Genomic DNA, 10,862 nt, shown 5'->3' with positions numbered 1-10,862 from the left:
TAAAAAGCTCCTCGGTGGCAGGGCCCCGGGGGTGGATGAGATTCGCCCGGAGTTCCTAAAGGTTCTGGATGTTGTGGGGCTGTCCTGGTTGACACGCCTCTGCAACATCGCGTGGACATCGGGGACAGTGCCTCTGGATTGGCAGACTGGGGTGGTGGTCCCCCTTTTTAAGAAGGTGGACCGGAGGGTGTGTTCCAACTACAGGGGGATCACACTGCTCAGCCTCCCTGGTAAGGTCTATTCAGGGGTGCTGGAGAGGATGGTCCGTCGGGAAGTCGAATCTCAGATTCAGGAGGAGCAGTGTGGTTTTCGTCCTGGCCGTGGAACAGTGGACCAGCTCTACACCCTCGGCAGGGTCCTCGAGGGTGCATGGGAGTTCGCCCAACCAGTCTACATGTGTTTTGTGGACTTGGAGAAGGCGTTCGACCGTGTCCCTCGGGGAGTCCTGTGGAGAATGCTTCGGGAGTATGGGGTACCGAACCCCCTGATACGGGCTGTTCGGTCCCTGTACGACCGGAGTCAGAGTTTGGTCCGCATATCCGGCAGTAAGTCGGACTCGTTCCCGGTGAGGGTTGGACTCCGCCAAGGCTGCCCTTTGTCGCCGATTCTGTTTATAACTTTTATGGACAGAATTTCTAGGCGCAGCCGAGGCGTAGAGGGGGTCCGGTTTGGTGGCCTCAGTATTGCATCTCTGCTTTTTGCAGATGATGTGGTTCTGTTGGCTTCATCAAGCCGTGACCTCCAACTCTCATTGGAGCAGTTCGCAGCCGAGTGTGAAGCGGCTGGGATGAGAATCAGCACCTCCAAATCTGAGACCATGGTCCTCAGTCGGGAAAGGGTGGCATGCCATCTCCAGGTCGGGGATGAGATCCTGCCCCAAGTGGAGGAATTCAAGTATCTTGGGGTCTTGTTCACGAGTGAGGGAAGAATGGAACGGGAGATCGACAGGCGGATCGGTGCAGCGTCTGCAGTGATGCGGACTTTGTATCGGTCCGTTGTGGTAAAGAAAGAGCTAAGCCGAAAGGCGAAGCTCTCAATTTACCGGTCGATCTTCGTTCCTACCCTCACCTATGGTCATGAGCTGTGGGTCGTGACCGAAAGAACAAGATCCCGGATACAAGCGGCCGAAATGAGTTTCCTCCGCAGGGTGTCCGGGCTCTCCCTTAGAGATAGGGTGAGAAGCTCGGTCATCCGGGAGGATCTCAGAGTAGAGCCGCTGCTCCTCCGCATTGAGAGGAGCCAGATGAGGTGGCTGGGGCATCTGATTCGGATGCCTCCCGGACGCCTCCCTGGTGAGGTGTTCCGGGCATGTCCCACCGGGAGGAGACCCCGGGGACGACCCAGGACGCGCTGGAGAGACTACATCCTTCGGCTGGCCTGGGAACGCCTCGGGATCCCCCCGGAAGAGCTGGATGAAGTGGCTGGGGAGAGGGTAGTCTGGGCGTCCCTGCTGAAGCTACTGCCCCCGCGACCCGACCCAGATAAGCGGTAGAGAATGGATGGATGGATGGAATGCAATTTTATTTTATTCATTTCAGTGTCCTATTGATGTGATTTCATATGTAATAAATACAATTTTAAATATTAATATAAAACATTGGTAAAATACCATTTGTTCCATGTCCCTGCTTCCAATTTTTTTGGTTCATGTTGTTTATTTTGAAGTACTTTTTTTGTGTTTTTTTTGAAACACTGACCTGTGCTTAGTGTCAACATGCTATTAGCATGAATGCCAGGTGGCTGTTTAATGTATTTTCTAATGCTATGCTAAAATCTCACTCCTTTTACTCAAATATGGAGTAAAATGAAAAAAAAAAATGACAAAAAAAGTTTCCTGAGATGGGCCAATACACATTTTGAGTAATTCCGAATTTGAAGTTCATTTTTAGCGTTACAACAAGTAAAATGCACCGATTTGGTGGAATGGTGACGTGGATTTTTTTTGCCTGCGGTTCTGGGTCGGTGGTCACCCGTTGGGCAGGAATGAATGAAGACTTCGAGACACTTGGCGTTTGGGCTCATTCGATTTACTGAACCCCCGAAAGTCCTGGATGCCAGTTTATAAAGGTTTATTTATCTGGGCGTGGATTTAGCCCCGCCGAAGATGGTCGCTCCTCATGACCATATTTGGAGTGTTAAACTGGGCACAAGGTGGCACTCTGCGTCCGTGAAATAACCACACCCGCAGATGAGACAGGCTCACAAGCGGTACCCTTTATTTTACAAGATGCAAAACGGTCCTCTTTGAAGACCGGGACGCCTGTTGTAAACCCAAGACAGGTTACTGTCGGAGAGGAGAAGGAAAACCCTAATAAAACATACAAATGGCTGAAGGAATTCTTTTGATGTAGAACTACAAAGAAAAGATGGTTGGCTTGAATACAGATCTCAAAACAGATTAAAAAAAAAAAAAAAAAAGCACTGTATTGTGTACAAACATAAAACAGAATGTAAAGAAACTAAGTAGTTTTGTAAATTGCAATGGGACAAGCTACAAGTTACCACAATGGTTTTCCGCTATTTGTGTTTATTGAAGCCATCTACTCTTTTCCTAGATTCCTGGTAATTTAATCCAGTTGACCTCTCTTGAAGCGCATCCGTCAAGAATTCACGCCTCGCTACTTGGAAATCTCTGCTAGTTCCTGAGCTGCTAGTGGTTAGTTAGCGGCGAGCCCCTCCAGACTAACGCCAACAAAAACAACCACACAGAGTCTGAAGTCAAACAACTAAACCCCAATCGACCAACAATCAACGATTCGAGTCGTTCAACGCTGCTCGCAACACCATTATCACAAAAGGGACTACGGTGCTGGTCATGTCATTAGAATATCATGAAAAAGTTGATTTATTTCAGTAATCCCATTCAAAAAGTGAAACTTGTATGATGTATACATTCATTTCACACAGACTGACATACTTCAAGTGTTTATTGCTTTTCATGTTAATGATTATAACTGACTAACGAATGAAAACCCCAGATTGAGTATCTCAGAAAATTAGAATATTGTGGAGAGGTGCAATATTGAAGACACCTGGTGCCACACTCTAATCGGCCACTTAACTCAAAGGCCTTGAAATGGTCTCTCAATCTTGTTCTGTAGACTACACAATCATGGAAAACACTGCTGAGCTGACAGTTGTCCAAAAGACGACCGTTGACCAGTTGCACAAGGAGGGCAAGACACGAAAGGTCCTTGCTAAAGACGCTGGCTGTTCACAGAGCTTCGTGTCCAAGCACATAGCAATAGACAGGCCAAGGGAAGGGAAAGATGTGATAGAAAAAAAAGCGTATAAGCAAATAGGGATAACTGCACCCTGGAGAGGATTGTGAAACAAAACCCATTCCAAAAATGTGGGGGAGATTCACAAAGAGTGGACTGCAGCTGGAGTCAGTGCTTCAAGAAGCAGCACGCACAGACGTGTGCAAGACCTGGGTTGCAGCTGTCGTGTTCCTCGTGTCAAGCCACTCTTGATCAAGAGACGGCGTCACAAGCGTCTCGCCTGGGCTAAACACAAAAAGGACAGGACTGCTACTGAGTGCTCCAAAGTTAGGTTCTCTGATGAAAGTCAATTTGAAGGTCCCAGAGTCTGGAGGAAGTGAGGAGAAGCACAGAACCCACGTGGTTTGAGGTCGAGTGTAAAGTTTCCACAGTCAGTGATGGTTTGGGGTGCCATGACATGTGCTGGTGTTGCTCCGCTGTGTTTCCTTAGATCCCAGGTCAACGCAGTCGTCTACCAGGAAGTTTTAGAGCACTTCACTGCGACCTAAGGTGTCCTGGTGCCGCTTCCTGCGGCTGACCGACTTTATGGCACCTGCACACAATCCCAAAGCTACCAGTACCTGCTTTAAGGACCATGGTATCCCTGTTCTTGATTGGCCAGCAAACTCCCCTGACCTCAACCCCATAAAAAAAATCGATGGGTTCTTGTGAAGAGGGAGATGCGATACGCCAGAGCCAACAATGGGGAAGAGCTGAAGGCTCAATTTTCTGAGATACTGAATTTGGGATTTTCATTAAAAGTCAGTTATCATCATCAAAATTAAAAGAAATAAACATTTGAAATATATCAGTCTCTTTGTAATGAATGAATATAATATACAAGTTTCACTTTTTGAATGGAATTACTGAAATAAATCAACTTTTTCATGAAATTCTAATTGTATGACCAGCACCTGTACACACTGCTGCCCATTCTTGATAACTGGCACTGAACAGTAGCTAGAACAACATCAAATTCAAATTGTATTCGCTTCCCTCAAGCTGTGGCGTATCTGAAGCTGGCTTGTATCTCAAACTTTGGCTGGCAACACGAAGTTAAAAAAACAAATCGATCAAGCAAATTAGCACTTGTTTCGTGCTTTATCAAAGAACAACACAGATGCTAATCAGTTAAAAGCATTTTAATGATATAATAAAAATATATATATTTGCAGTCAATTTCACAATTAAAACACAAAAGAAAGCATCTCATTTTATGAGGATAATGCTAAATCAAATTGTAGAAAGGTCAAATCCGGGATTTGCACCGTTACCCGGGTATGGACCAAAATTAAGTGGTTTCTATGTTGTTGAAATTCATATGGAGTTTTTCAGTGCAAACACACATGCACACACACACTCAGACCAGCATCCTCGACTAATAAAAATGATACGAGTACAAAATGACTTCATCTTTGAAAAAAGTGCATGTTCCAGCAACATTTTTTAAAATCTTTTCACAGACGAGTATAAAAATTGCTTTCATATATTCAATCTTTCAAATATCTGTTTTAGTGCTATCAAATGTTTTCTGTCATTCACATGAAGGTGTACTGTACAGCACAGTCTTTTCCCTACATCACTGGTGTCAAAAGCTCAAGGTGCGTTGGCAACATCTTAGTTACGGTTGCCCTCGGGGTCGGGTGGTTGGGGGAGTTTATAACGGTGAAACCACATTTAATCGCTGGGGATGTGACAGTTATGCCAAAACTCAGTTGAATACAATTCAATTACAGTTGGGGTTAGATTCAGTACAGCATAGGAAGAAAATGACAGGTAACTGCTTGTGTTTTGTGTCGACACGGACAGATTTAATGTCGTCTGAATGAAACATCAACAAGCGTGAGTCTTTTCAAATGAGTTAACAAGGTTGACATTCGGCCAAAACCACATCGCTAGCGATGGCGGACGGACACTAGCAAGGAGCTGCTCATCAAACTGTTTCCCATATGGGAACCCCAATAATTGTCCAATCGTACCACATAATTCCTCCTGCATTTGATCATTATCATTATTATGGCTAGTTTTGAACAGGGAAAAAAACTGTGATAAGATTTTGCAGGCTGCATAAAAATGATGTGGAAGGCTGGATTTGGCCCACGGGCCTTGAGCGTGACACCAGTGCTCTATTTGGTCCACAGAACCCTGGAAATAAACTAGTGAGCCACAATGTAATTATATGATGAAGAGTGGGGGGCAAGAACTACACCAATCTGGCCTGCGGTGGGCTCTAGGTCAGCCCATATTAAGCCCATTTTGCTCATGGGCCACATCGTAGTTATGGTTTCCCTCGGAGGGCCATTATGACTGCAAAAATCATATAAATGTATTGTCACTTCATCATAATATTACAGATACACAATTGCCCCTACATTTCATAGTTGTTACAAATATTTGTTTGAAACAAACTGAGTTTGAAATCAGAAGTCATTGAAAATAGTGACAAGCAAATATCAGTACTATTGTTCAATTTATGTTCAGAATGGATTTGGTGAGGAAATAAAATACTTGTCATATCTGTAAAAAGTCAAGAAAAAATGTGATTATGGTACAGATTTTCTGTCAAAGTGAAAAGAACAAATCCATTCAGCAGGAAATATTAAGCAGAGACACTTGATTAGCTTTAAAAAAAAGAAATGATGTGGCAGGCCAGATCTGGCCTCCAGGCTTTACTTTAGGTTTGAGAAGTGCTCTAGACCAAGGACTTGAACACGGCATTCCTGCCCGGCTTCCATACACTAAAGAGCTCCTGCAGGATCTTAGCATCCTCCAGCGCGTTGTGAGCGTCGTAGGTCTTCTCCAGGAAGTGCTCCGCCAGATACTGTAAGGAGTAGCTGTAGAAATTGGTGAACATCCTCTTGGAGAGCAGGAAGGTGTCCAGGTAGTTGGACATGGCCCTCTGGAACTCCTGCAGCAGGGAGAACTCCCTCAGCACCCTGTCAAGGACAGGGGCATCAAAGCGGTTGGCGTTGTGGGCCGCCAGGTACACGGGCCCGCAGAAATAGCCCACAAACTCGATGAAGGAGGTCAGAGCTTGGTGGAGTGGCATGGTGGGCACGGCCACCCCGTGGCGGAAGAGATTGCCGTCCACCACGGAGAAGCCCGTGACCCTGTTGGCCTCCTTGGTGATGGCGCAGCGGGGTACGACGTAGGCGTCGAAGGCTCGCTTGCCACAGACGGCTGCTATCTGGATGATGTCACACTTTTCAGTGTCTGTAGGCATAAAAAAAAAAGTCCATACACACATGTTACCTTCACTTGGGTCTAAACCATCTTCAATGTGTACAAAAACATGTACTGTATGTTAGATTAATTGAAGTCCAAAACGGTCTTCAATGTGTATAAAAACGCATACAGTATTGTAGCTTCGTTGAAGACTAAACTGTCTTCAATGTTTACATTTTTTTTTTTTTTTAGACGACCACCGCCCACCCCATCGATGATTAGCGTCCGATCGGACAACGTGATCGTGTTAAGAGGTGGATGAGGTCACTGAAGGCCCAAGTGCAAAACTCACCGCCCGTCACTGCTGAGACGTAAACTGTCTTAAATGTGTATTAAAAAAAACTAATTAGTTTCAGTAAAGACTAAACCGTCTTCAATGTGTACAAAATTAGGAATGTTAGCTTCACTTAGGACAAAAATGTGTGGCTTGGCGTAGTAAAAGTTGGGAAACAGTGGCCTAAACAATGACATAACACGTCAAGGTCGTTCAGTTCACAGCACGAGTCTCAACAACAGATGAAATGACTGCCTGCCTTGAACACAACGTGTGGTCACTTTGTAACCGGCGCCAAGGCTAAAAACATCAAATTCAAATATCAACTTCACTGGTTACTGTTTAACGACACATCTGGTTTCTTTTGTTTTTTAAATTTAGTATAAAAGTCACGTTTAAAGCGGGGTACATACAAACCGACTAGTGGTACGTGGGTTCCCTCTGGGGGTGCATGAAACAATCAGTGCATACGTACAGTTTAGTTGTATTTAACTTTTAACTTCTTTTGCTATCATTGTCGCCAAAATGAGATGAGCGCTGCGAATTGGTTACGTTGAAGTGACTGAATGGGACCCGCTTGTCAAAATATCCTCCTCTCTTATTTCACCCACGTCCCCTCCTCTGTGGGGTTATGAGATTTTAGCAAACAATCCGATGCTTGGTGAATTCTTCTGCACGATGATAGTAAGACCCCACATCCAAGTATCTAAATGCCAGATTGCTATGAACGTTTAGCAAAGTTAATTCCACATATGAATGAAAAATCCAGCCATCGCTACTGCCAGGCAAAAAAAGACCAAGTAGAATAGCTTGAAAAAGGACATTCCGGGCATTTTCAACCGAAATTATCTTGCAAGACGATAGAAGGACATTTCCATCCATTTTCAACACCGCTTATCCTGGTTAGGGTCGCGGGGCGCTGGAGCCTATCGCAGCTGACTTCGGGCGAAAGGCGGACTACACCCTGGACTGGTCGCCCGTCAGTCGCAGGGCACATATAGACACGGACAACCATTCGCACTCACATTCACAGCGTCACTGAACCCACGCTGCCCGCACCAAAATCAGGCGAGTGTACCACTACACCATCAGTGACTACCAGAAGGACATCAAAGATTATAAAATAAAATTTGATGGAACAGGAATTTTTGAGTTAAAATCCATTTGCATTTAGTCTTTAAGTACTGTTTTTAAATTTAAAAGTTTGGATTGAATTGGTTGACTGTTAAATGTCGTCACGATTGGTTTGGACTTAGCGGCAATGTGGTTGGCACCTTCTAATGTTGTAATCTTGTTTTATCATCTTAAAGTTAGGCTGTAATGTAACCGGTCCAATGAGACTGGCTCATATTTGGGCGATATTGTCACAGTGCTACAATCCGGCTGTACTCTGACTGCTGTACATCCAAGTGGTAACCTCATTGGCTGATATTTGGGCTGTCTTCTCATTGGCCCACACAGGAATGTAACGTGATTGGCCGAAATATGGGCTGCAATGCCATTGGCTCGCACTTGGATGAAGGCCAGCATTTCTCAACAGACTTTTTAACTCCTGACAGGAAATGAAAGTGGAACAAACATGAGAGTGCTTCTTCCCTGCTGGATTGGACGGATTACATTTAAATAAAAATTACAATAAAAGCAACAAAAAGTAGACCGTTGACAAACTAGAGCAGGACAAATTTGTCACAACCGCAAGTGTGCATGCCAGCGTATAGTTTGAGGAAGAGGAAACAAAATTGCTGCCTGTCATTTTCCTTATCTTGACATTAATAATAATATTTATTATTATTATTAAAGCTCAAACAGGGATCAGAGCGCTTATATGAGTAATGACTTTTAAGCCACAACATGGAAAAGAAAACATCAGGAGACACGATTCCAAAAATGAAATAAATAATAATTCATAAATATGATCGTTTAAAGCAGCACATAAAAGTAAACCAGATATAACACATATGGATATTAGTTGACAGTTAATTCTATAAGAATGTTTAACTATGAGCTGTCTATAACAAAAAATAAACATGATTTTAATGTAAAAACATATATATATATATATATATATATATATATATATATTTAATTTTCGATACAACGGATCCGTTCATATTCACAGTTCGGCATGGGCAAATTCACCTGTTAGCATTTTTTTTTTTTTAACCTAATCTTGCGTAATTCGCGGAAACCCGGTTTACGTTTTTTTTTTTTTTTTTTAACCCAATCCACAACTTGTTTGCATTTTTTTAAAACCAATCCCACACTTTTTCTGAATTTTCTTTTACATGGCCATTTTAAGGGAGCCCCAATTATTTGTGAATTTTCGCTATTTGCTGTATCCTGCGTGAATAGTATTCTGTATTCTAAAAGAATAATTTTCAAAGTGTGGTAAATGGGCTCCCTCCCGTGGTACACAATCACTGAATTGAAAACAAATTAAAATTTAACACATATAGAATCAAACATATTAGAATGAAGTTTAAACTTTGGGGAAATTATCCAGTACAGATATATATATATTTTTTGATATAATGTACACGAGTTGCATTTAATTTCAAGATACAATAGATTTGCATTTAATTTTTACCTGTTAGTAAAAAAATTACTTACTGATGTAGTTTTCATTTTTTAAATTTCATTTCATTTAAGTAATTCCTCATTTTCCTGTATTCAAGCACAGTGTTAATTGTATATAATGTTCGTGCCGTACATTAAATCTTTTTAGCAATACAAACTTTTTTTTTTTTTTTTTTTTTAAACTAAAACTACTACGAGTCACTGATGGTGTAGTGGTACACTCGCCTGACTTTGGTGCGGGCAACGTGGGTTCAGTTCCCACTCAGTGACGGTGCGAATGGTTGCCCGTGTCTGTATGTGCCCTGCGACTACTACAACGTTACTACATTTAAATGTTGGTCATTGTGGTATTTTTTGAGGTCGTACTTGGGGTAAAAGTTTGAGGACCACTGTTCAGAAATATTCATGTTTTTTTTTAAACTATTCAAAACAGTCATAAAATACAATACAGCCACAGGAAAAAAAAGGGAAAACCCGAATATTTGACGGCGATATCAAGTTGAAAGTTGTCAAATCCGTTTTTCACGATGTCACATACCCAATCCAGTTGTCTCCAAATCAAAGAAAACCACGGTGTAAGCCATCTGTAGAAAAAAAGAAAAAAAAGGAGATGACGAACACGTTTTTAAGACAACAACAGTCGTGTAATCCATGTAAAACGTAAGCAAAAGAAAAACATGGCGATTAAAAAGCCACGTTATAAGGTAATGAATTTACCGTGAAGAAGCGTCTCGCGTCGACTGACAAGCAAGCGTCAAAGCTCCAGCTTTTATAGCCCCCTGGCGTCCAATGTAACTTTCATTTGCGAGAAAGGACAACTCGCACGGTTTCCCTTTCCTTTCCCTCCCACTCGCTGGCCGACACATCCGCGCTCGCCCTGTTGTTTTCCTCGCAACGGGAGACTTTTCTCCGCTGTTCCTTTAGTTTCGCTTTCGCCGCGGTGCACCGCGGGAAATGGAGTCCTCCGCTCCTGTGGCGCAGCTGCATTTAAAGGGAGCGAGGAGACATTTGATTAGGCACAGCTGCGCCGTATAACCAGAATCAGAATCCTCTTTTATTAGCCAAGTATGTCAGAAACCCACAAGGAATTTGTCGCTGGTAGTTGAGACAATAGGCATTTAGACAATACTTTTGAGACATAAAAACACACCACAGAGAGTCACTTAGGTTCCAGCAAATGAATGGCAAGAAGGCAGAATGTCTCACCGAGCAGACAGTTTGCATTGCTCGATAGCGCCTACCCGAGGGGAGGAGCTGGAAGAAGTGGTGACCGGCATGTGGAGGATTTTGCATGCAAGTCCTCAAGGGTGGGTTGGGGGGGTACCGACGATTTTTCCGTTGCAGTCGGAGTTTGCCCTTTTTTCACTTTTCACTTAAAAGTATCACATTTTATTTTATATTATATATTATTGCGCTTTAGTTCGAGCCATTTGTAGTATTTTTTAAATAAACTATTATGCAAATATACAGCGGTATAGCGCGCTTAGCGCTGCTACCGCCTCCGTATTTTACCCACAAAGATCGCC

General features: G+C 43.2%; 1 protein-coding gene across 1 annotated transcript; it reads right to left on the bottom strand.

Moving 5' to 3' along the window:
- Window positions 1-4,387: 4,387 nt before the first annotated feature.
- On the bottom strand, window positions 4,388-10,264 carry LOC133478043 (DNA polymerase III subunit epsilon-like). The gene is made up of 3 exons (XM_061773560.1): window positions 10,054-10,264; window positions 9,875-9,920; window positions 4,388-6,473 (listed from the first exon to the last, which is right to left on the bottom strand). The coding sequence occupies exons 2-3, from the start codon at window positions 9,918-9,920 to the stop codon at window positions 5,953-5,955; spliced, it is 567 nt and encodes a 188-aa protein (XP_061629544.1). The 5' UTR covers window positions 10,054-10,264; the 3' UTR covers window positions 4,388-5,952.
- Window positions 10,265-10,862: the final 598 nt, after the last annotated feature.

The sequence above is a fragment of the Phyllopteryx taeniolatus genome, chromosome 5 (genome assembly GCF_024500385.1).
Source record: "Phyllopteryx taeniolatus isolate TA_2022b chromosome 5, UOR_Ptae_1.2, whole genome shotgun sequence".
Lineage (NCBI taxonomy): Eukaryota > Metazoa > Chordata > Actinopteri > Syngnathiformes > Syngnathidae > Phyllopteryx > Phyllopteryx taeniolatus.
The sequence above is the reverse complement of the archived record's forward strand: the minus strand, read 5'-3'. Positions and strand labels throughout refer to the sequence as shown.

Coding starts and splice junctions, on each gene's coding strand:
- LOC133478043 (XM_061773560.1), bottom strand. CDS start 9,920: ATGGCTTACACCGTGGTTTTCTTTGATTTGGAGACAACTGGATTGG. Junction 6,474..9,874: donor TTTGGAGACAACTGGATTGG/GTATGTGACATC, acceptor TTATGCCTACAG/ACACTGAAAAGTGTGACATC.